Source organism: Thamnophis sirtalis, unplaced genomic scaffold, assembly GCF_051295495.1.
Source record: "Thamnophis sirtalis isolate CommonGarterSnake01/CBP01778 unplaced genomic scaffold, rThaSir2_p1.2 scaffold_3, whole genome shotgun sequence".
Taxonomy (NCBI): domain Eukaryota; kingdom Metazoa; phylum Chordata; class Lepidosauria; order Squamata; family Natricidae; genus Thamnophis; species Thamnophis sirtalis.
In genome coordinates, this window is record NW_028261383.1 from 164828564 (window position 1) to 164852430 (window position 23867).

Consider the following 23867-nt stretch of genomic DNA (forward strand, 5'->3'; position numbering starts at 1 on the left):
TCAAACTGGAGCCATGAATGCCTACGCTGAGACTGATGCTCCGGCATATCTCTCCTTCCTCCTGTGATGAAAATGATCTTATTCCTTATATAAAGACATTGAACAATTTGATTCTATGCTTGTCCTTCACACGTTGGGAAGAATGAATGGATGGGACAGAGGGAAAGACTTTGCTTTTTAAAATCTTCAATAATTGCTTCAATAAAACGAGTATTGTGCATTAAGCCCTTCTCTGTGTAATGTTTGATTCCCTTTCAGTGGGGTCTTCTCTCTACCCCTCAGAGTGACTGTGGTGCTCCTCAACAAAATATCCATCACATTGTGTCCGAACGTCCATCAAGACCTTACAGCAGCCCAAGATCTGAATTTTCAAAACAGAAAACCCTGTTCTTTAATGGCTGGGTGAACTGGACCACTCCGGCATTTGAACTACTATAAGTCGATTTATTTGCCATACACTAAATAAATAAATCTTGCCATCCTTCATTATTCCAACATATGGTCATCGTACCAGCTACAATCATTCTTGTTTCCTGTTGCAGTTAAGCAGAACGGCCCATGTGGGCAGTGCACTTTGTTCTGTAAGGATAGATACAGAATTTCTAATGGGCAGATCAATCTCGATGTTTTTGCCTGATTGGGATGATGGCAGAACTGGGTTATTTCAATATGTTGCATTGCTCCACAAACATCATCACAAATGAAAAAATATACCCTGAAACCAAAGAATTTTCTGTAGGGCTCCTCAAGATTTTTTAAAAACCAGCACCCTGAACTCCCCAAGAAACCAAGGGGCAACTACTGATAACTGACTTACACCCAGCCCTGCCTCTCCTGTCCACTTCTGGAATACATGTAGATTCTGAGTAGTTTTCCAGGGCCGCCTATGTAGAGTTCACGACACTGATCCATACTGTGAATAATTTACAGAATCCAGTTGTAGGATTCAGCAATTTCAGATCAGATGGATACAATCCATCTACATGGTCAGGGAGACTGGATGAAGAATAGATGACTCATGGGAGAAGAGTAAAACAGTAATAAAACTAAGAAATAAAATACAATTCACTGTGTTGTTTCAATATATTGCATTACTCCACAAACATCATCACAAACAAAAAAATATAAACCCTGAAAACAAAATATAAAATAACATACACTAAATAAGCTACTGTACTATCATTACTGATGTTAGCGTTCCAAATACCATGCAGAATTAAATCAGAGTCGAAAGCAAAACTATGCTTAAAGTTCCAATTTAATAAGGCAGGCATGTTGACACATAGCTGTGGGATTCTGACTCTGGAAGTCACATCAGAATCCCATCCAGTTAAAAGTTTATGATCTTGTCCCAACACCCACAGTCCATCACATGGCCCAATCTCCTTCTCCCATGCTGGCGTCCATGCCCAGCTTCTTCCGGTCAGGTGTACTAGTGTGGAGACAAAGGATGACCTTGCTTCTAGTAAATTAGTAATTAAAAACAATATATTCCAAAATCCTACTCCTTCTATTCCCCCCTCCCATCGACTACACTTAAAGAAACAGCATAATGAAATAAGAGAAAGTGTGGAAGGCCAAAATTCTAAAAGGAATATAAATGCAGGCCTGACAACTACCATCACAGAATATAAGGTAAAGGTAAAGGCTCCCCTTTCACATATGTGTTAGTCATTCCCAATTCTATGGGGCATCGCTCATCTTCATTTCAAAGCCAAAGAGCCAGCACTGTCCAAAGACATTCTCCGTGGTCATGTGGCCAGCATGACTAAATCCTGAAGGCGCACGGAACCCTGTTACCTTCCCACCAAAGGTGGCTCCTATTTTTCTTCTTGCATTTTTACATGCTTTTGAACTGCTAGGTTGGCAGAAGCTGGCTCAAGTAATGGGAGCTCATTCAGTTACGAGGCACTGGGGATTCGAATCGTAAAACTGCTGACATTTCTGATTGACAACCTCAGCATCTTAGTCACTGAGCCACCACGTCCGATACCATCACAGAGTAGTAAAACATAAATAGTAAAACAGAATAGTAAAGCATTATACAAATATTACAAGTCACAAGGATCACTGACTTAAACAGAGCTATTACAATAGCATTGAAATGATGCACTTATTTATTTATTATATTCCATTGCATTTTGTACTATTCATGGTAGTTTGATAACATGCCAGTTGTCAATAATATTAGTCAAAGATATGTAGAACTACAAATAGGTACCATGTTTCCCATCTCTACTGTACTGTTCTACTTGTGAGGAACCTGCTGGAGTAGTGTTTCCCAACGTAGCAACTTTTAGATGTGTGGTTTTCAACTCCCAGTTTGGAGTTTAAAGTTTAGCAACTTTAAAGATGTCCGGACTTCGACTTTAAGATGAATGGATTCAACTCCCCAGGAGTTCTGGGAGTTAAAGTCCACACACCTTAAAGTTTGCCAAAGTTGAGAAATACTGGGTATTGCTGAGGGACCTTCAGGCAAAAAGAAAAGTCACTGAGAACTTACTAACAACAAGAAGTTCAAACTTAAAAAAAGAAACAAAAAGAAATGTACATGGATTATCTACTCTTCACCATGGACATGTTCAAGTAAGCTTTGGCATTAACTCAAAAAGAACTCCCAATTGGCCTATTGGTTCTCGTGGAATTCATCACACTTACAGAAACCACCATAAAAAGAAATTATTAATAGATGCTTACATTGAATACAGTATGTAATGTCAATTGACCTTGACAAAATGTTGAGAAAAGTCACAAGGAAAGTGTTTGTTTTACCAAGCATTGCCATCTATTGTTATGTCTCATTCTTTCATTCTATGGTCTCATTTGCTGAGAGAGACTGAAAAACATGAGAAAGCAGAATATTTTAGGCCTGTTTAACATGCAACTGGGATTTTACATCCAACATGTCACATGTGACTTGTCACATATGGAGCAGAAGCAAGCTGAAACTCCCTGCCAATATCAAATGCTCACCCTTTGTTTCATCATGCTGTTTGCAGGAGGTGGAAAGTGGGGTGATGGTAGCAGCATCCAACCAGAGGTGGGTTCCTACCAGTTCGCACCTATTCGGTAGAACCGGTTCGTCAAATCTACCAAACCGGTTAGAAGAGGTTCCACCAGTACACCCGGAAAGCAGGCAACACCTACAGAAGAGGTTCCAAAATTTTTTGAAACCCACCACTGGTCCTTGGATATGATTATTCTATACTATCATGCTCATATTTATAAAACTCAGTGCCTCTGTGAAAGCTAAGAATGACTACTGCGTTTGTGGTGCAATCAGAACATTGCGTGTGTTGAAGTTGTTTTAACGCAAACCAAAGATGCCTTTTAAAAAACAAGTTTACATCATATTCTTATGCATGCCAGTGCTGTGTGAGAGGTAATTTAAGGTGGTTCTGACAAGTGTCGTCGGCATCTTCATATCCGGTCACATGGGTGGCAAGCCACTTCCATCCAGTCACATGGGTGGCAAGCCACTCCCATCCAGTCACATGGGTGGCAAGCCACTCCCACAAAGGAAGCCACACCCACAGAATAGGTTCGAACAATTTTTGAAACCCACCACTGCATTCAACCCATGATGGTCCTGAATCTGAGAAGTCCAAATATGCTTAATCTTCCATGACTAAGTCCCAGAGAACCTGCTGCTACTAACCCATCTCCCACCAGTGTTCCTTCACAATGTGATTATTTTTATTCATTTAATTCACTTTTAATCTACATTCAGTGGAATATTCTCAAAGCAGTTTACAGTATGAAAGTGATTAAAATAAAAGAAAATGTGTACATTCACACCCAATCATTCATATGTTAAACATTCATTAATGGTTGAACAGGAAGGAAGATAAAAGGGGGGAAATCAATCATCGCCAAATCCCACCAAGGAAATAAGCCTAAGGTTAAGAGAGAAACTGAGGAGACCCATCGGAGCTGCCTTGAGGAAAGTCAGAAATTATTGAGAATATTTGTAGCTCAGGTTGTAGGTTGTTGCAGGGGTCTATTCTCCAAGTTTGCTGTTTAGCTCCCAGACATGTTACTTAGCAAGCTCAGTGAACAGACCTCTGTCATAAGAGGGAAGTATTCCAGGTAGCATATGTCACTCCAAAGAAGGGCCACTTATGAATAAAAATGACACTAAGTGCCAGTACACAAGAGAACCTTCTAGCTCGATTCTGACTGGACTTTTTTTTTTCTATTTCACTTCTTTTTTTTCTGCTTTAAAGGCCACAAGGAGAAGAAGTGTTAGCAAGAACTAAAATAGCAAGAATTAAACATGAGAGGAGGAGGGAACAAGAAGGACCTAATTTTCGGTTCCACCACAAATGCGCGCACAACAAAAGCGCGCCTGACTAAACCGCAATGTCTAAAGCGCGCCGACAAAAGCACACTGTAACGTAACTCTAAACCTAACCCTAAACCTAACCCTAACCCTAACCCTAAACCTAACCCTAAACCTAACCCTAAACCTAACCCTAAACCTAACCCTAAACCTAACCCTAAACCTAACCCTAAACCTAACCCTAAACCTAAATGTAAATCTTACCTTAAATTAAATCGCGCTTCTGTCGGCGCGCTGTTGTCGGCGCGCTGTTGTCAGCGCGCTGTTGTCGGCGCGCTTTTGACATCGTGGTTTTAGCGCCACGGTGTTGTCGGCGCGCTTATGACGTTCGCGCTTTTGTCGGGTCACGTAATTTTCATGTTCAGCTCATTTCTATTTTGAGGCAAATACATTTATTGACTCTTTTTTTTCACTGACAATTTACCTTCAGTATCTTCTATGAAGACCCTAAGGTTCTGTTGTGAAGGTCATCTCTGTGGCCGATGAACTCTCAATCTGAACCTCAACCAGATCAGCTGATACTACAGGAAGATGGCAGAAAGCAAGCCACAGCAATGTGGGCAGGTAGTGTATATAGCAGTTCAGGGACAGAATGTGCGAGGGTAAATTCGGGAAGGAAATACTCATGATCGATTGCTGGCAAGTACTAATAGGAATTATGTTAGTCTGCAGCAAAACTCGTTTGTGACTGTGGAAAAACTCTTGCTTTGAAGGGAGAACAGATTAGTTTCCATTCTGCCCACTCAACTACTCAACATTTTGGCCAGGATTTATCGGAGGATCCATCTGCCAAGCTGGTAATCACACGAGCATCTAAAGGTAAGGAAGGTTTCAGGTCAAATTATTCATTAACATGTAGGTGAAGACAGCATGGTCTGTCTGATCGAGAATGTTTCATCTATTTTCCTCTCCTGCTAAATCGCCCGGAGATACAAATACATAAGAGCCCATCAGAATTATTCAAGGAAAGAAGCACTGTGAAAAATTAACTCTTGGTTTGTTTCTATCTTTTTGGTGTTTATTCTCCAGTCAAATCAATAATGTTTAAAAACAAAAACTTCAAATCTATTTTAAAACGTCATTGAATCAAAACTAATGATGATGATGTCATTGTTGATGACGGCCAGATTGGTGTAGTGGTTAAGGTGCTGGCTTAGGAAGCAGGAGACTGTGAATTCTAGTCCTGCCTCAGGCATGAAAGCCAGCTAGATGATTTGGTGCAAGACACTCTCACTAAGCCCAATCCACCTCAAAGAGTTGTTGTGGGGAAAATAGGAAGGAATATATCCCTTCAGATGCTTATTTATACCTCCTCTGTCTTCCTATCTCATCATGGATGTGTTTGCTAGGAGTGATGGCACATATTTATTTATTTATTTATTTATTTATTTATTTATTTATTTATTTATTTATTTATTTATTATTTATTTATTTATTTATTTATTTATTTATTTATTTATTTATTTGACTTATATACCGCTTCATAGGGCTTTCAGCCCTCTCTAAGCGGTTTACAAATTTTTTAGCAAATTGAGTCAGCAACTTGCCCCCACAGTCCGGGTTCTCATTTCACCCACCTCAGAAGGATGGAAGGCTGAGTCGACCTTGAGCCGGTGAGATTTGAACCGCTGAACTGCAGATCACAGTCAGCTAAAGTGGCCTGCAGTACTGCACCCTATCCACTGTGCCACCTCGGCTCTAATTAATCAATTAATCCATCAATTTTCATAGTTCTCCTCTCTTCTGATTACAGACAAATAGTTCTCCATTTCTTCCCAGGATATATGATCATGCTGATTATCAGTCTAATGAGAAAAACAGGTGGGGTTTCCTATAATTCAAAGGTTTTACTTTCTATGGCTAAGAATTGTTCTGGACTCTTGGATTCCAGGCTCTCATCTGTTTCCTAAGTAAAGACAAATGTTGTAGGCGATGGTAAAATTTCCACTTTCTCAGCTCAGAAAAGAAAATTTATTATTTTGGCCTGTAGCTGTAAATGGACCCATCTTTTTAATAAAGCTGCTGGAAAGAACAATCCAGAATATCTCACAATTGACCATCCTGGTTACTGTAATTTAGCAAAAACCGGGGAATCACCAGTTCCTTATTCCTGATATACCTATTTTATTAAAGTGTCACCTAAGCTTGTTGCTGCTGCCAAATCTTCATTGTATAAATTGTGTGCAATGTGGATTTTAAGCTTCGGTACATTGATTGCTGTGTAAGGACAGGAACACAATCTTCTCACTTGGGAGAAAGTAAAAGAAAGGGAAGGGAGGGAGGGAAAAGAAAGAGAGGAAGAAAGAAGAAAGGAAGGGGGGAAAGGAAAAGGGGGAGGAGGGGACAAGAGAAACAGAGGCTTTCCATAGCCCCTCCAATTGCCTGCCACCCCCTAAATCACTGCCACTGATTGGCTGTCAGGAGCCCTGGCATCTTGTCCCGTGCAGTGAATTGTCCTGGTAAAACTTTACCTTGGAGAATCAGCTGAGATGAGGGGTTGGCAGTGGAGAACCAGCAGAGGGCCAGTGGAGGAGGAAAGCCCATTGTGGGTTGGCTGTGACAGGTGGCCGGGAGTGAAATGGGCACAGAGAAGAGTTGGCACCTAATTGTCCCATTCCAGCCATGGCTGTGGGGAGCAGATTTACTTTACTATTAAGCTTACTTTAATATAATTTAATGCGTTTGGTAAGCAACCACATAAATATCATAACTTTTTAATATTTTGTTTGTTTGTTTTTTTAATCAAGCATGCCTGCTGCATATACTGTATCTAAGACATGAAAAACCATTTCAATGTGAACTTTGTTTCTAACTCTTTTGATAAATTTAAACACACACTCTAGGAAACAGAGAAATCACATTCAGTATCTTGTTTCGTGGAAGCATTTTCCCCCCTCCCAAGCTGAATGGGTCGATAAGTTCCATGTGTGGGCTCCTCGACTTCTACATAAATTCTACTCTATCTACCCGGACAAGACTTGACCTCGATTGATTTTGTCTTTTCCCCCCTTTTCCCCTTTTTCTTGTGTTCTTTGTCTGTTTGTCTGTTTTCTTTTGTTTCTGCAGGGATGATTTCATTTTCCTGAAGGAGGGCCGGATGTCGGGGGGGGCAAGGGAGGCAAGGGGGGGCAGGGCCTCACCACTGTCATCATGAAAAGAAAAGAAATGTAAAAGGAAAAAGGCAAGAACTGAGATCAGGCTGAGCTAGTTGCTGCCAGAGTCACAGTGGATGACTCTGCTTAGTGCTTAACTGTTTAAAAAAGCCTCTAAAAAGGGGGCCTTCTACAGGAGGAGGCGAGAGAACCACGTGCCTCATTTAGTCTATCTTTATGATCACTCATAAATTGTGTGTGTGTGTGTGTGTGTTTTTACCCGACTCTGCTGGTGCGCAGGTCCAAAAGCCGCTTCTGGACATCTATTGAAGTCATGAGGCGCACGCAGAGAAGAGCGCAAAGTCCAGCGGAGGCAGGAATACAAAAACGACGCCAAATCCTCGCTTGCAAGGGGAGTGAAGGAAACCATATGGGTCTCCGCTCCCTGTCTCACCTTTTTGGAGCCGCCAAAAGCTTTAGACTATGGCTCCGGTGCTGGTTTCCTGCCACTTCGGCGTCCCTGAAAGGCAACTCCACATTCTCCCTCTCCTTCGCCCCTCCTCCCTTCAAAAGTTGTGAGGCACTTTCTTAGCATCAGTTGCCCAGCTGCCACTGCCCCGTGCAAGCGCCTTCTCCTCCTCCCCCTCCTCGCTCCCCAAAGGCTCTTCTCCTCCTTCACGGAGCTCAGCGGGAGCCGGGCACAAGGGGTGGGAGGCTGCTTTTGAAACCACACCTTGGAAAACTTCACCGGGAAGGGAGGTAGGGAACCTGTGGGGGGAGACGCCCTGGAACCCCCTGTGCTTTTCTGGCAGCCACGCCTCCTAGGCAAGTTCAGGGTGGTCCTAGGAGGCTGGCCACGCCACACAAGCTACCGCCCACAAGTGGCGATGGAACGAGCAGGGAAGCGAGCAATTGGGTGGGACAGGTGCTCCATAAGGAACCTCTTCTACCAAAGAGGTTAGAACCAGCAGAAATCCACCCCTGGTAGCATATAGTTTCTTGAAAGGATCATACATTTATTAAAATAAGCAGAAAGCTTTGTATGTAAGAGTCTTTCTATTTACTTTAATAGGTGGAACTGAGAGTTGGAGAGATGAAATTAATCCCAGTGCAGCGGGAGTTGTATGCTGACGTACCTCTGCTAACAATTTTATGGTGGGATAAGTAATTATTTGTCAGTGAGAGAAGGCATTGGGTTGAATGCACCAGTGAGGGACCATTACAAAGAACATTGTAATCTACTTTGATTTGGGTGGGTGATTTGTTCACATAGAGACAATGAATGAGGAACAAACTAAGAAATAAATCTAGGAAGGAAGTGTACTTGTAGAGCCTCCCACCCAGGGCTGGGTTTCGACCGGTTCGCACCGGTCCCTGCGATCCGGTTGGTCGCCGAACCCGGAAGTAACTTCCGGGAACGGCGAAGCCCCCCTCGCCCCCACGCGCGCCTGCATACCCGCGCCCGCTCCTTACCCGTTTTTTTCTAATTTTGCGCTTTCCACGCATGCGCAGAACGCCTGCGCGATCCTCCAGGAGCAGCTGGAGCATCGCGCAGACGCTAGTGCGCATGCGCGCGTCACATGCGTGCACGCGCGCGTCACGTGCATGCACGCGCGCATCAGGTGCGTGCGCGAGGACGCCGCGTGCGCGAGGACGCCGCGTGCGTGCACGCGCGCGCCGCATGCATGCGTGAGGACGCCGCCGGCCTCGTTCCAACCGATCCAGTTGGAACGGGGCGAGAAACCCACCCCTGCTCCCACCCCAGATCCATTGGCTTGCTCTCTTTGCAGGTTGGCTAGGACAACTGTCGGCATTACTCCAGGAACTTGCCTTATGGAGTCCGGCACTCCAGAGCAAGGAGACGCAGTCATGGTGCCACTTCCCGCCTGTGAAAAAGCAGAGCAAGAGGTGAGGAAGCCATTGGAGAGTGGCCTGGCCGTGCCATCGTGAAACCCACAGTGCTTTCCCTTTGGCCTGAGTGGTGGCGCTTCATCTCTCCAAAGAACACATGTAGGCGTGCGGCTGGCCGGAGTGGGACATGGCATGGGTAGAGAGGCCAATGTAGCCCGCACTGAAGTGGCCCTGGCTGGGCAACTGTGAATGTCAGTGTTCCAAATATCATGCAGAATTAAATCAGAGTCAAAGGCAAAACTATGCTTAAAGTTCCAATTTAATAAGACAGGCATGTTGGCATCGTGCTGTGGGATTCCAATTCTGGAAGTTACATCAGTATCCCACCCAGTTAGAAGTTCATGATCTTGTCCCCACGCTCACAGTCCATCACATGGTCCAATCTTCTTCTTCTTCCACGCTAGCACCTACGGCCAACTGCTTCCGCTCAGGTGCAAAGGTTTGGGAGACAAAAGATGACCTTGAGCTTCTAGGAAGGAATTTTTTATTTTGAAAACAACACATTCTACCCCTTGCTTAATCCCCCCCATAATGAGAGTGTGGCAGGCCAAAGAGTCTTAAAGGAACCACTGCAGGCCTGACAGTGAAAACCTCCCCAGCAAAAGGCAAGCCAGGGTGGCTTTGCCCACCTTCCCCCCACCTCAGTGCGGTGCACTTGGAATGAATTGTGGCTGCCACTCTCCCTCCCTGCCTGGCTGCAGACATTTGCCTGCCCTCTAGGAGCACTGCTGCAGAACCGTTGTTTACTTTCTTTGTAGTGAGGATTGGCGCGGGGGTTGCGTGGCCCTCCGGGATGGAGAGCGGCACAAGAGAAGGCTCCAAGGTTCACTGGGGAAGTCAAGCCAGGTGGTGGAGGGAAACTCAAAGTGTTGGGGACTTCAGAAGGGCAGAATGTGCTTCAGAATGTGCATCTCCTGGATCTCACAGTGAGTGATGTGAGTGACATCAAGTTGGCAATACCTACCCAGTCACAGGACCACCAAGCCACAACCAAGGAACTGGTAGGGAGAATTTTTGGATTTCACCACTGATACCAATAGCTCTGATTCAGAAAAGCTGAGTCCAGGTGTACAAGCTCTCCTACAATCTTAGAGGATGAGACCAGAGCTGAAATATGCCAATCCTGTAAGATCTCACTAGAGAGACAAACAAAATTTGAGATCAAGTAATTTGGCAGGCATCCTGTGACCATGTAGGGCTTCTATAGATTAAAAACAGCATGCCGAATTCCTCAAGGAACCAAGTGGCAACTAACAGACTTATGCCCAGCCGTGCTTCTGCTGCCCACTTCTGGACCACATATAAATTCTGCATAGTCTTCCAAGGCAACTTACGGAGAGTTCACTGCGCTGATTTATACTGTGAATAATTTGTAGAATCCAGTTGCAGAATTCAGCCATTTCTGATCAGATGCATACAATCCATCTACATGGTCAAAGAAACTGGATGAAGACTTGATGACTCGTGCAAGAAGGGTAAAATGGCAATAAAACCAAGAAATCAAATATGGTTCACTGGGTTGTTCCAATAAGCTGCATTACTCCACAAACTTTATCACAAAAAAATCCAGAATCTGTCTGGGGTCTTAAAATGTACTTCCCGTCCACTATTAGTTGCGTTTGGCTTCTTCTGAAATTGAAAATGGTAATTATTTCCTTCTCTTCAATCTGTGCCTTAGCACTCCCTGCTTCTTAGCCCAAATGAACTTCAGATAGGGGAATAATTGCTTTGTTTGCCAGCTCCCCAGAGGTGCCAAGTTTCTCAAGCTCTGACTATAAAACCAAGTAGCCTTCCCGGAGAAGTCAGACATTGTCCTCCAAGGAGCCGACAACAATGAAGGCATTAGTGCTCACCCTCCTCTTCCTCTGCATTGCAGCCAATGAAGCCAAACAATACACCAGATGTGAACTGGCTTCAATTATGAGAAAAAATGGCATGGATGACAAAGAGGGCGAGTTGGACAGCTGTAAGTTGACTCTCTCTTTCTCTCCATCTGAGCACCATCCAGCTTTGCAAGAAGATGCAAAATGGGGCAGATCTCTCCAAGAATGAGTTCAACCAGCCCACCCAATGAATTAAATGCTGTTTATAATGTTCTCAGAATGAGGAGATATGCTTTCTTCTCAACTTAAATGGCAGGGAGACCTCAGACTTCACCTGCACTAACACACTTATTTTTATGAGGGTGAGGATTTTTATGCTGATTGAGACAATTGCAGAACTGGAATATGGTTGCACCACCTCGGTCTCTGCATTGTCTTTTTACAATGATAGCTTAGCCGATATTTCATTTACTCTCTCAAGGATAATGGATTATCCCTGCCAGAATAAGCATCCTCTCACGGGTTAGATCTTTCAAATTCCACCAAATCATTTCAATTCAGTATGCAATTGAAGGGGCCATCACAGAAAATTGCCTATGTGTGCAGATTGGTAAAAGATGCACAATGAACAGGTATCTCCTTGCTGGAAGCCATTAAGAACTCCAGGAATATCTTGGAGACAAGAATCAGATTTATTCCAAATTTCCCTGGAGATTTCCAAAATGTTCCGGAGTTCTTCAGACCTTCTTTGTTGGGGGAAGAATGAGAAGATGGCTAAGCATTGTGTTATAAATGTTCTATTTAAAAATATCAGGAGAGCTGTTTCATTTATGAGACCAGTCCTTTATAACCCATTGACCATTTGCTTTCTTCCAGGGATATGCCTAGCTTATCATTCAAGCAACTACAATACCCAACCTGTGGGTGACAATGACCGTTATGGGATTCTCCAGATTCCTAGTAGTTTTTGCTGGCACTGTAATAAACCTTGCAGTGGTAAGTCACATCTGTCAAATCTTTAACAGTCTTCAAAATTATCTTGTTATAATGCTCTACAATACAAAGCGGTAGCACAATCCTTCTGGTGTTTATTTCCAGACCCAATTTACTACCAAGGCTCACACCTACTTCATTAGAAAAGCAAAAAAAATGAAATATGTCAAATTAAAATTTTGTAGGGAGATTATTGTCGTCCTTCTTCTCTTTTATTGCTCTCTATAAGGGATTGCTCTCTATAATTAGTCAATACCTTGCTTGAGGGACAAGTTATTTCAGGTTCTGAACCCCACCCAGTTAAGGAACCTGATCCTTTATTTTCTGCCCTTCGTGGGACAAATCTTGTTCTTGGCTACAGATAAGAGATTTCTTCTCTGGATCCTTTCCAGGAGTGCAATGAAATGGTTGGGAAGTCTGCATATCCCGCATATTCAGCTCTAGAGGGGAAACTGATTACTGGGCCAGCACATTTTCCAGAGTTGTTACTCTGCATGGTTTAGAACATGAGAAGAGGAAATTCATGGTCTACACCAGCTTTACAAAAAGTCCCGATATCACTAAGGACATTAATATATCACAAAATGTAGACAACTAGTGAAATTAAATAATAATTTTACACAAAACTTTGGAAATACCAATGAAACATCTGGATTTGGACAAATTCCAGTTTGCTTCTTTCCACAGCTTTCACAGATGATGACATCAAAGATGATATTGCTTGTGCTAAGAGACTTCACACTGTACTTCACTGGGCAGCAACCACAACGTGAGTCAATCTCTCATTAATATCTTCCACTTGTAACATTGGGTAGCAACTGAATTTGTAGTCATAGAAGTTAATAGTATTTCTTTAGACTATTGTTCAACTTTTAGCATTGGTGGTAAAACATGCTGTCTGCATATGATAAGGTAGATTAACTACTATACTTGCATTCTTGTTGCTTTAAAATATGGCTTTGTCTTTTGAACTCAGGATAGACTAAGACACAAGACGAAGATTGGTGGAGAGGGGCTGCTGATGCTGATTTTAGCTGTATTATTCCTTCCCAGGGATTTCACGTACATTATGGACTTCTGTGCTTTAAAATCCGAAAGTTTTACATCCAGTAGGGACACGTTGCAGAAGAATTTGGCAGACAGCCTTTAAACTCCAGGATTTTGATCCCTTGCACAAGCTCCCTAGGATCAGACAACTGGATCTGTAAACATCATAGTAGTGAGAGAAGCAGAGAGAGTCATAGGATGGGTAGGACTTTATTGTCAGAAATAAAAAGTCAGAAAGAACAATTTTAGCTGTAACAAGTAGTTAAAAGGAGGGGGAAAGGAGATTCATTTTAAAAATGAAAAATAATATGTCAATGAAGCAGAAAGATGAATGAATGACAGTTGCTACTACTCAACTTGGTAAATTCCTCAATCTCTCCCATTAGACTGAGATCTTCAAATAAAAAGGCATACATTGTGGTCTAAAAGTACATGCATTGTGCTTATTTTTATTCTTGTTCCTTTTTTTAAGTTGGCCCTTGCTCCTCAAGTGCTACGGACCAAATATGTCAAAATGGAGCCGTGGTTGCCTACGCTGAGACTGATGCTCCGGCATATCTCTCCTTCCTCCTGTGATGAAAATGATCTTATTCCTTATATAAAGACATTGAACAATTTGATTCTATGCTTGTCCTTCACACGTTGGGAAGAATGAATGGATGGGACAGAGGGAAAGACTTTGCTTTTTAAAATCTTCAATAATTGCTTCAATAAAACGAGTATTGTGCATTAAGCCCTTCTCTGTGTAATGTTTTATTCCCTTTCAGTGGGGTCTTCTCTCTACCCCTCAGAGTGACTGTGGTGCTCCTCAACAAAATATCCATCACATTGTGTCCGAACGTCCATCAAGACCTTACAGCAGCCCAAGATCTGAATTTTCAAAACAGAAAACCCTGTTCTTTAATGGCTGGGTGAACTGGACCACTCCGGCATTTGAACTACTATAAGTCGATTTATTTGCCATACGCTAAATAAATAAATAAATAAATCCTGCCATCCTTCATTATTCCAACATATGGTCATCGTACCAGCTACAATCATTCTTGTTTCCTGTTGCAGTTAAGCAGAACGGCCCATGTGGGCAGTGCACTTTGTTCTGTAAGGATAGATACAGAATTTCTAATGGGCAGATCAATCTCGATGTTTTTGCCTGATTGGGATGATGGCAGAACTGGGTTATTTCAATATGTTGCATTGCTCCACAAACATCATCACAAATGAAAAAATATACCCTGAAACCAAAGAATTTTCTGTAGGGCTCCTCAAGATTTTTTAAAAACCAGCACCCTGAACTCCCCAAGAAACCAAGGGGCAACTACTGATAACTGACTTACACCCAGCCCTGCCTCTCATGTCCACTTCTGGAATACATGTAGATTCTGAGTAGTTTTCCAGGGCCGCCTATGTAGAGTTCACGACACTGATCCATACTGTGAATAATTTACAGAATCCAGTTGTAGGATTCAGCAATTTCAGATCAGATGGATACAATCCATCTACATGGTCAGGGAGACTGGATGAAGAATAGATGACTCATGGGAGAAGAGTAAAACAGTAATAAAACTAAGAAATAAAATACAATTCACTGTGTTGTTTCAATATATTGCATTACTCCACAAACATCATCACAAACAAAAAAATATAAACCCTGAAAACAAAATATAAAATAACATACACTAAATAAGCTACTGTACTATCATTACTGATGTTAGCATTCCAAATACCATGCAGAATTAAATCAGAGTCGAAAGCAAAACTATGCTTAAAGTTCCAATTTAATAAGACAGGCATGTTGGCACATAGCTGTGGGATTCTGACTCTGGAAGTCACATCAGAATCCCATCCAGTTAAAAGTTTATGATCTTGTCCCAACACCCACAGTCCATCACATGGTCCAATCTCCTTCTCCCATGTTGGCGTCCATGCCCAGCTTCTTCCGGTCAGGTGTACTAGTGTGGAGAATTCTAGTAAAGAATTAAAAACAATACATTCCAAAATCCTACTCCTTCTATTCCCCCCTCCCATCGACTACACTTAAAGAAACAGCATAATGAAATAAGAGAAAGTGTGGAAGGCCAAAATTCTAAAAGGAATATAAATGCAGGCCTGACAACTACCATCACAGAATATAAGGTAAAGGTAAAGGCTCCCCTTGCACATATGTGTCAGTCATTCCCAATTCTATGGGGCATCGCTCATCTTCATTTCAAAGCCAAAGAGCCAGCACTGTCCAAAGACATTCTCCGTGGTCATGTGGCCAGCATGACTAAATCCTGAAGGCGCACGGAACCCTGTTACCTTCCCACCAAAGGTGGCTCCTATTTTTCTTCTTGCATTTTTACATGCTTTTGAACTGCTAGGTTGGCAGAAGCTGGGACAAGTAATGGGAGCTCATTCAGTTACGGGGCACTAGGGATTCGAATCGTAAAACTGCTGACATTTCTGATTGACAACCTCAGCATCTGAGTCACTGAGCCACCATGTCCGATACCATCACAGAGTAGTAAAACATAAATAGTAAAACAGAATAGTAAAGCATTATACAAATATTACAAGTCACAAGGATCACTGACTTAAACAGAGCTATTACTATAGCATTGAAATGATGCACTTATTTATTTTTTATATTCCATTGCATTTTGTACTATTCATGGTAGTTTGATAACATGCCAGTTGTCAATAATATTAGTCAAAGATATGTAGATCTACAAATAGGTACCATGTTTCCCATCTCTACTGTACTGTTCTACTTGTGAGGAACCTGCTGGAGTAGTGTTTCCCAACGTAGCAACTTTTAGATGTGTGGCTTTCAACTCCCAGTTTGGAGTTTAAAGTTTAGCAACTTTAAAGATGTCCGGACTTCAACTTTAAGATGAATGGATTCAACTCCCCAGGAGTTCTGGGAGTTAAAGTCCACACACCTTAAAGTTTGCCAAAGTTGAGAAATACTGGGTATTGCTGAGGGACCTTCAGGCAAAAAGAAAAGTCACTGAGAACTTACTAACAACAAGAAGGAGTTCAAACTTAAAAAAAGAAACAAAAAGAAATGTACATGGATTATCTACTCTTCACCATGGACATGTTCAAGTAAGCTTTGGCATTAACTCAAAAAGAACTCCCAATTGGCCTATTGGTTCTCCTTTAGCGGGTCTTTAAGGTCACCTGGAGGTTTATCTGTGTCATCGAGGTCCCTGAGTGGTGCAAACTGGAACCAAGGCATAAACAACCACTTCATAAATGCACGGCACAACATAGGAGAACTAACAATCAGGACTAGATTCAGCAGTCCATCTGCATTTAAAAGACACCAGCCACTCTTTTGAAGACAACAAAGTCCATATTTTGGACAGAGGGGATCGCTGGTTTGAAAGAGGGGTTAAAGAGGACATCTAAGTCAAAACTGAACAGCCCTCTCAAGAGAGGGGGAGGGATATGACATTATCTATCTCCAATCTACCACACAGTCCTTTCAACAGTTCCAAGAAGGCTCCACACTCATTTGCGCCACTCAGGGGACCCTAAGGACAGAGATAAACCTCCAGGTGGCCTTAAAGACCCACTAAAAGATTGCAAATGTCCAACTGTCTTCAAGGAATATAAATCCTTCTACTCCCCACCATCCAGTCAGAGCTGAAGAAGCTTCTTGGATGCGTAGCGAAATGTCTTCAAAGAAAAACCAGAAAGTCCAGTTGCGTCTTGAAAAAAAGCACCTTTGGGACAATTGAAAAAGCTATATTCACTTTGTTCCTAACTCAGCCTTTCAGGGAAGGAAATCCCTTGCACCAAAGTGTTTTGAATGAGAGTTTGAATAACCAATAGTTGCAAGGCCAGCCTACAGTTGTAACTTCCATGAGCTATAAATGTGTTCAGTGTTCTGAACACAGCAGTTTTCCAAGGCTTGCAGCAATGAAGGTGATTTTTCTCATTTTATTCTGCTTGCTCATAGCAAGACAAAAGGCAAAAGTATTTGATGTTTGTGACTTATATTACATCCTGAAGTTTTTTCGGATGGATCCATTCAAAGGCATTTACTCGGAGCAGTGTGAGTTCTATTTCAGATCCTCATAACTCATTTCATTAGGATTGATCAGATATAATTATCATGTAGTATATTTTCCCAATCTCTCTCTGTCTCTGTCTCTCTCTCTCTCTCTGCCTCCCTCCCTCCCTCCCTCCCTCCCTCCCTCCCTCCCTTCCTTTGCTTCTTGCAAATGTTTCCTTTAAAGCCAGGAAGTTTCACTTGGCCAATATTTTCAAATAAAAGGGTAAACATGGAACATTAGAAGGAAGAATGCAAAAAGCAAAACACATCAAGTTACTATGAAAGAAAAGATAAGCCCAAAACGTTGGAGAGGTTTGCCAGTTTCTTAGTAATGTCTGATTGCTTTCGTTGCTATTTTACAAGATCCTAGTGGGTAAAACTAAAGTTTGAAAAGTCAATATTAAAACATCAGCGTCTTGAAAATGCCAACCGGTGAATTGAGTTGGCAAAGACAACAAGCACTTTTCTTGCTTTCTTGTTTTGCATTTTGTATCTGATTTTTTTTTTGCGGGGGGGGGGGGGGGGAACCAAAAAATATTTCTTTCCTTCTTCTCTCACTAGTTCTCTGTGCAGCTGATTACTCAAGCAGGCTGGATACTTTGTACTATGAGAACATTCATGGTATTCCCCGTTATGGAATATTCCAACTCAGCGGCCTCGAATGGTGTGATAATGGGAGACACCCCACTCAAAATAGATGCAACATTAGCTGTGATTGTGAGTGATTTCCTTTTGGGTTTCTTTTTCCTTTGCCTTTGCTTTTCCTATATTGCTCAAAAAGGAAATGCCAACCAGAAAGTTGCCAAACAAAATGTTCTATAAACTATTCTTCAAAATGCTAAATATAAATGATCTAGTTACATTCTGTTGTGGCTTTTCCCTACTTGCCTCTGTCATACAATCATGTCCTAGCAACCTCTTTTTTCCATTTCGTTTTTTACTGTACAACCTTAAGAGCCAAGGTGGCGCAGTGGTTAAATGCAGCACTGCAGGCTACTGCTAGATCAGCAGTTCAGCGGTTCAAATCTCACCGGCTCAGGGTTGACTCAGCCTTCCATCCTTCCGAGGTGGGTAAAATGAGGACCCAGATTGTTGGGGGCAATATGCTGACTCTCTGTAAACCGCTTAGAGAGGCCTGAAAGGCCTATGAAGCGGTATATAAGTCTACTGCTATTGCTATTGCTATTAAGAAAATAAAGCTTCTTCTTCTTCTTCTTTTTTTTGCAATGTCCTCATGATGCTGTTTTCCTCTTGTCCCCAACCCATAAGTTAGGTAGACTTAAGTCTTCCTAAACTTTTCTGACCTCCCCCCCCCCGGCCCGGTGAGTAACACAGACACAGGCGTGGCTATTTGCCACTCTTTAATCACAGGAATTACAACTCTGTTGCCTGAAAGCCAAGACAACACTGTGTCTTGCAAAAGGACCCCTCCCAATTTCTCACTTATATACTCTCTTGGAAGGGGCCAAGCCACAACCACCTGGGCTTGATTATCTCTTATGAGTCTGCCTCCGGAGCTGCTGCTTCGGTTTCTTCTTAACCATGCATCAAGGACAAACTGCCTTTGATCTTCCACACTGCTCCATGCCTCAGGTGCCTCCTGGTGGCCAATCAGCCTCTCTGGTCCCTGCTCTGAGTCTGAACCCTGCCCAGGGTCCTCCACATCTTCCATAGCAGACTCATAGGGTTCCTCGCTATCCGAGTCCATCAGCAGCTCAAACGGATCCTGCTGGGCCACAACACTAAACTGTACAAGTAGTCCTCAACATGCAACCATAATTGAGCCCATAATTACTGTCATAAGTCGTGCCAGTCACTGTGGTCCATCACATGATTGCACCTGATTTTACCAACTTTTTATGCAGTGCTTGTTAAGCAAATGTGCTAAGTGAATGCTGAATCATTAAATGAATGCTATGGTTATTAGACAAAGCCATTGTTCACTATGAGCATTTTTTGCTGGAAACTGGAAGAGATACTTCGCTTCTGGCAAAACCCAGCATAAATTGTGGCCATGTGACTGCAGGGTGCTGTAAATATGGCTGTTTGTCAATCACCCAAAATGTGGTCACATGATCGCTGGAGGGGGCAGCCATTGGAGCTTTGAATCCGGGTCATAAGTACCTTTTGGAGGTTCATCATACTTGGAACATTGGAACTTCAGATCAGATTATAACTGGAGATTACCTGTTCTGATATTAATATAGTGATCTCCCCCTCCCTTTATCCAATACAATTCAAGGGCAGCATCAAGATACGTTAGACTTTCTCACCTATTAGTTTGTATGGAAATCAGGTGGGTGCAGGGACAAAGGCAAGAGAAATAGATAACAATGGGAACACTCTATTTCACGCCAGTATAGTTTTCTGACAATCTAAGAAATGGGAAAGGCTCTTGATGGTGGCAGCAGTCATATTGGTGATGGAACCTCCTGGTTGCTCAAAGGCCATTTCTCCACTAATGGTTATAGCAATTTCTGGAGTCATCCTTATGACAACACAACAGTAATGAGCACAGGGTTTCTATCACTTCAGTGATCTAGGTGATCTATGAAGAGATTGTATTGAGATTAATCCCAAAGGCATTCCTCCCATATTTACCAAATATGTGCCAAATATATACCATATATAGCAAAGCTCAAAAATGCCTGAAATCAAAGACTTTAGGAACTACTGCTGTCAGTGTATAAGAATTTATGAACTGGAATAGTCAGGGCAATAAGTCAGCCAATGGGAACTGTTTGGTAACTGAAACACAAGATTTGTTGTGTGAGTCATTTAGAGCCGAGGTGGCGCAGTGGTTAGGGTGCAGTACTGCAGGCCACTTCTGCTGATTGTTATCTGCAGTTCAGCGGTTCTAATCTCACCGGCTCAGGGTTGACTCAGCCTTCCATCCTTCCGAGGTGGGTAAAATGAGGACCCGGATTGTTGTTGGGGGCAAATGCTGACTCTGTAAACCGCTTAGAGAGGGCTGAAAGCCCTATGAAGCGGTATATAAGTCTAACTGCTATTGCTATGTCCTAGTTGTTTATTACTCTTTCACCAGTTATTCTATGCAGTATAATGAGTGCCGAGATAGAATTAGGAATATCATAGACAAAGCTGCCCAAGACAAAACAAGATTAAAAGTATCTCTGTGTTATTTATAAACTTACTATTTACTAGTCAAATCCTTTCTAATCAAACCCAAATAATATTATTTAAGTCAAGGTCTAAGTAAAATTTGAGTGCCAGGTGCTATTTTGGTATGCTTGAGGATACCAGAAGCCACAAACATACACAGGATCTAAAAACAAAAAATGCCTAATATAATTTAAAGCTGATTTGTTTATTTGCTTGTTTGTTTGTTTAGTTGTTTAGTTGGTTGGTTGGTGGTTAGTTAGTTATAATATTTTATGCCACCCATCTCCCCTATAAGGTGACTCTTGGCAGCTTATAAGTTATAAAACAAGTAGAAAAAATAAAAATATTAAAATTCTAAAACTACACAAGTTAAAATTACCCAAACTATCCTGAAACCAGAACTGAGGGAGGCACAGGATGGGGATGAGGTCTTCTTACCCTGTCATCCATCTCGAGCAGTGAGTGCCTCCACCGGGGCTCCAGGCCAACCCGCAAAGCCATGTTTTAACACCCTTCCCATAGACCAAAAAGGTGGGAGCAGTTCTCGCCTCCAGTGACAGACTGTTCCATAGGGATGGAACCAAAGCAGAAAGCGCTCTGCTGGGTATGTTAATTGTGATTCGTTTTGAACACAGAGATTCTGTACTTTTGAACATAGGACATAAAGATGTGACGTTGGTTGATTCCCTGGTGAAAAATTGTGCTTCCCAGCTACCTTAGCTTATTTATTTTAAGATTAGTTATTAAAGTACTGTGGATTAAAAACATTTTAAGATCAGTTATTAAAGTACTGCAGATTAAAACATTTTAACAAATGCTAAAATAATTGATTACAAAGATTTCCTTAGTGTCTTTTCATGTCTACAACCCCTATCTAGGACAGAGGGCTATATTGATCTTTATTGGCATGCCATCGAGGAGTTAAGTCAGAATAAGACCCATTTTCTGTCCCCTCATGATTATTGACTGGCCCATGGACTTATCATCGTCAGTATATTACTTGATGACATTCTTAGGCTAAGGAACCCAATCTTATTCTCTCGCACCTGAATTAACTCACAAGACTGTTAACTGAATGTAGAAATACTTGTAGACGAAAAAAGTAGATATGAGTAAGGTATAGATTAGAAAGAGCATAGCCTCTATATGTCCCACTTCAAGATGAAGTCCCGACATCTTGGAGAATCGGCTGGCATATCACACTTTTAGATTTAACATTCTTCATTTGAAATTATCTTCACAGTGTTCTTAGATGACGACATCCAAGATGACACTTCGTGTGTTAAAAAAATAGTGCAAAGAACAAAGGATATGAGAGCTTGGTGAGTGTCAGTGGTGCTTTCCTCCCCTTTCAGTTGTTTTCAAGGGCTTTTCTGCATTGCAGCTTTCACCAGTTTCTCTCTTCTGAAGAAACTGGTGGGAAATGAAATCTGTACATTGCCCATTGGGTTGGTCAAGTGTTGTATACGGATGGCAGGTGGATCTGATTAGTGAATTTATCTACTTCTCTTCCTTCCTGCCAATGCTAGGAAAGCAAACAGCAACACACACACACACACACATTTTTAGACAGAGTTTTTGAGGACTGCACGAAAAACTTCCAAATTTCCTCTTCTGTTTGGCCTCAAGTGGAAATTTGGCAATTCTCAGCAATTTCATTCTTGCATTACCAAACTTGTAAAAAAAAAAAAAAGGAGGAGGAGGAAAAAGTTCAGCCTTTCACTGTAGGAAGCCCAGGAACTCAGTATGAAATGCCCAGTAGAGAAGAGGAGAGGGAGCAAAGGGGAGGCATCAGATGACATACAAGCCAATTAGACCAGAAGTCTTTGTGTAGGGCAGAGGTTCCCAAACTTGGCAACTTTAAGACTTGTGGACTTCAACTCCCAGAATTCTCCAGCCAGCTCTGGCTGGAGAATTCTGGGAGTTGAAGTCCACAAGTCTTAAAGTTGCCAAGTTTGGGAAACACTGGTGGAGGGTAGAATGAATCGCAACAGGTATAATTCCTGCTTGAACCCGCAAAAGTGAGGAAACTATTTTTGATGCAAACCCAGAAAGTTTAGATGGAGATCATCTTTCCAGCAGGATGAGAACAAATTGAGGACTTTTTCTATTCCTGCCCTTCTAAAATGGAATTGGGCTAACCTTGTGCTGGGGCCAGTGGTGGGTTTCAAAAATTGTTCGAACCTACTCTGTGGGTGTGGCCTCCTTTGTGGGAGTGGCTTGCCACCCATGTGACTGGATGGGAGTGGCTTGCCGCCCATGTGACCAGATATGAAGATGCTGACGACACTTGTCAGAACCACTTTAAATTACCTCACACACAGCACTGGCATGCATATATGATATGATGTAAACTTGTTTTTTAAAAGGCATCTTTGGTTTGTGTTAAAATAACTTCAGCACACGCAATGTTCTGATTGCACCACAAACGCAGTAGTCATCCTTACCTTTCACAGAGGCACTGAGTTTTATAAATATGAGCATGATAGTGTAGAATAATCATATCCAAGGACCAGTGGTGGGTTTCCAAAAATTTTGGAACCTCTTCTGTAGGTGTGGTCTGCTTTCCGGGTCCACTGGTGGAACCTCTTCTAACCGGTTCGGTAGATTTGACGAACCGGTTCTATCGAATAGATGCGAACTGGTGGGAACTCACACCTGGCTGGGGCAGATAGGAAGTCTGGATAAGCACCAATCAGATGAATTTTATTCCGGGAGCAACTTTTCCAAAATGGTGCCCCAGATTAGATTTCACTTCTTCTCCAAAATGCAATTGTTTTTAGGACTTTCTATGGCCATGGAGAAGAGTAATAATTGAACCAATTTGGGGGGATGCTATCAAAAAGGGGCCTATGTGAAAATTATAGTCAAGAGTTCATGTGTTTGGAAAAACATCTGTTTCGTTCATTCAGTGACACTTTTGAAAACAATTTCAACAATTTTGAATATATGTGAACATCATTTTTAATCCATTTGCTTACATTTTCCCATTTTGAGGTGAGAATATAGAATGAGGAGCTAATTGGAGAGAAAGGATGGGATGGTTACTAACAGAAGGCAGTGGCTGTCTAAAACTTTCTGAATTTTCATGAATTTTGTAATAAAATCCTTATTGAAGAATATCACTAATGTCAAAACAAAATAAGCTATTCTTTATGCTGGAAAAATAAGCTATTACTCTATTTATTTCTCCTTTTGTTTGAAAGATGTTTCTTAGTTGGATGAGGCATCAATCTTTCAGAACTATTTTCTTCTCACTAATTATAATAACTAATTGAACTTTTCCCCTTTACTTTTTCAGGCCACTTTATCTGAAATACTGCAACAAGAAGACCATCACCCATTATTACATAAAATGCCTTTTTGGTAAGAATCATGGTACACCCCAAAAGAGAATTCGACAGAAGACAAGGATACTTAGCTCGGTGACGGCTTTAAAACAGCTTCAAAACTTCAAAAAGAACCTTTAAGGAAGTAGATTGATAGATGACAGA

The 23867-nt window shown here is 42.0% G+C and overlaps 2 protein-coding genes across 2 annotated transcripts; both read left to right on the plus strand.

Moving 5' to 3' along the window:
• Window positions 1-11178: 11178 nt before the first annotated feature.
• LOC148048323 (lysozyme C-1-like) lies at window positions 11179-13311 on the plus strand. The gene is made up of 4 exons (XM_087708273.1): window positions 11179-11311; window positions 12045-12164; window positions 12849-12930; window positions 13215-13311. Exons 1-4 carry the CDS (start codon window positions 11179-11181, stop codon window positions 13309-13311), a joined length of 432 nt encoding a protein of 143 aa, XP_087564399.1.
• Window positions 13312-17115: 3804 nt separating this feature from the next.
• LOC148048324 (lysozyme C, milk isozyme-like) lies at window positions 17116-23867 on the plus strand. Its single transcript, XM_087710707.1, has 4 exons — window positions 17116-17250; window positions 17812-17967; window positions 21617-21695; window positions 23675-23867. The coding sequence occupies exons 1-4, from the start codon at window positions 17217-17219 to the stop codon at window positions 23841-23843; spliced, it is 438 nt and encodes a 145-aa protein (XP_087566833.1). The 5' UTR covers window positions 17116-17216; the 3' UTR covers window positions 23844-23867.

What these genes read in the sequence shown, in the direction of transcription:
- LOC148048323 (XM_087708273.1), top strand. Translation starts at nt 11,179, where the DNA reads ATGAAGGCATTAGTGCTCACCCTCCTCTTCCTCTGCATTGCAGCCAAT. An exon ending in AGAGGGCGAGTTGGACAGCT is followed by an intron (nt 11,312 to 12,044) that starts GTAAGTTGACTC and finishes GCTTTCTTCCAG; the next exon opens with GGATATGCCTAGCTTATCAT. An exon ending in CACTGGGCAGCAACCACAAC is followed by an intron (nt 12,931 to 13,214) that starts GTGAGTCAATCT and finishes ATTCCTTCCCAG; the next exon opens with GGATTTCACGTACATTATGG.
- LOC148048324 (XM_087710707.1), top strand. Translation starts at nt 17,217, where the DNA reads ATGGATCCATTCAAAGGCATTTACTCGGAGCAGT. An exon ending in AGGCATTTACTCGGAGCAGT is followed by an intron (nt 17,251 to 17,811) that starts GTGAGTTCTATT and finishes TTCTCTCACTAG; the next exon opens with TTCTCTGTGCAGCTGATTAC. An exon ending in ACAAAGGATATGAGAGCTTG is followed by an intron (nt 21,696 to 23,674) that starts GTGAGTGTCAGT and finishes TTACTTTTTCAG; the next exon opens with GCCACTTTATCTGAAATACT.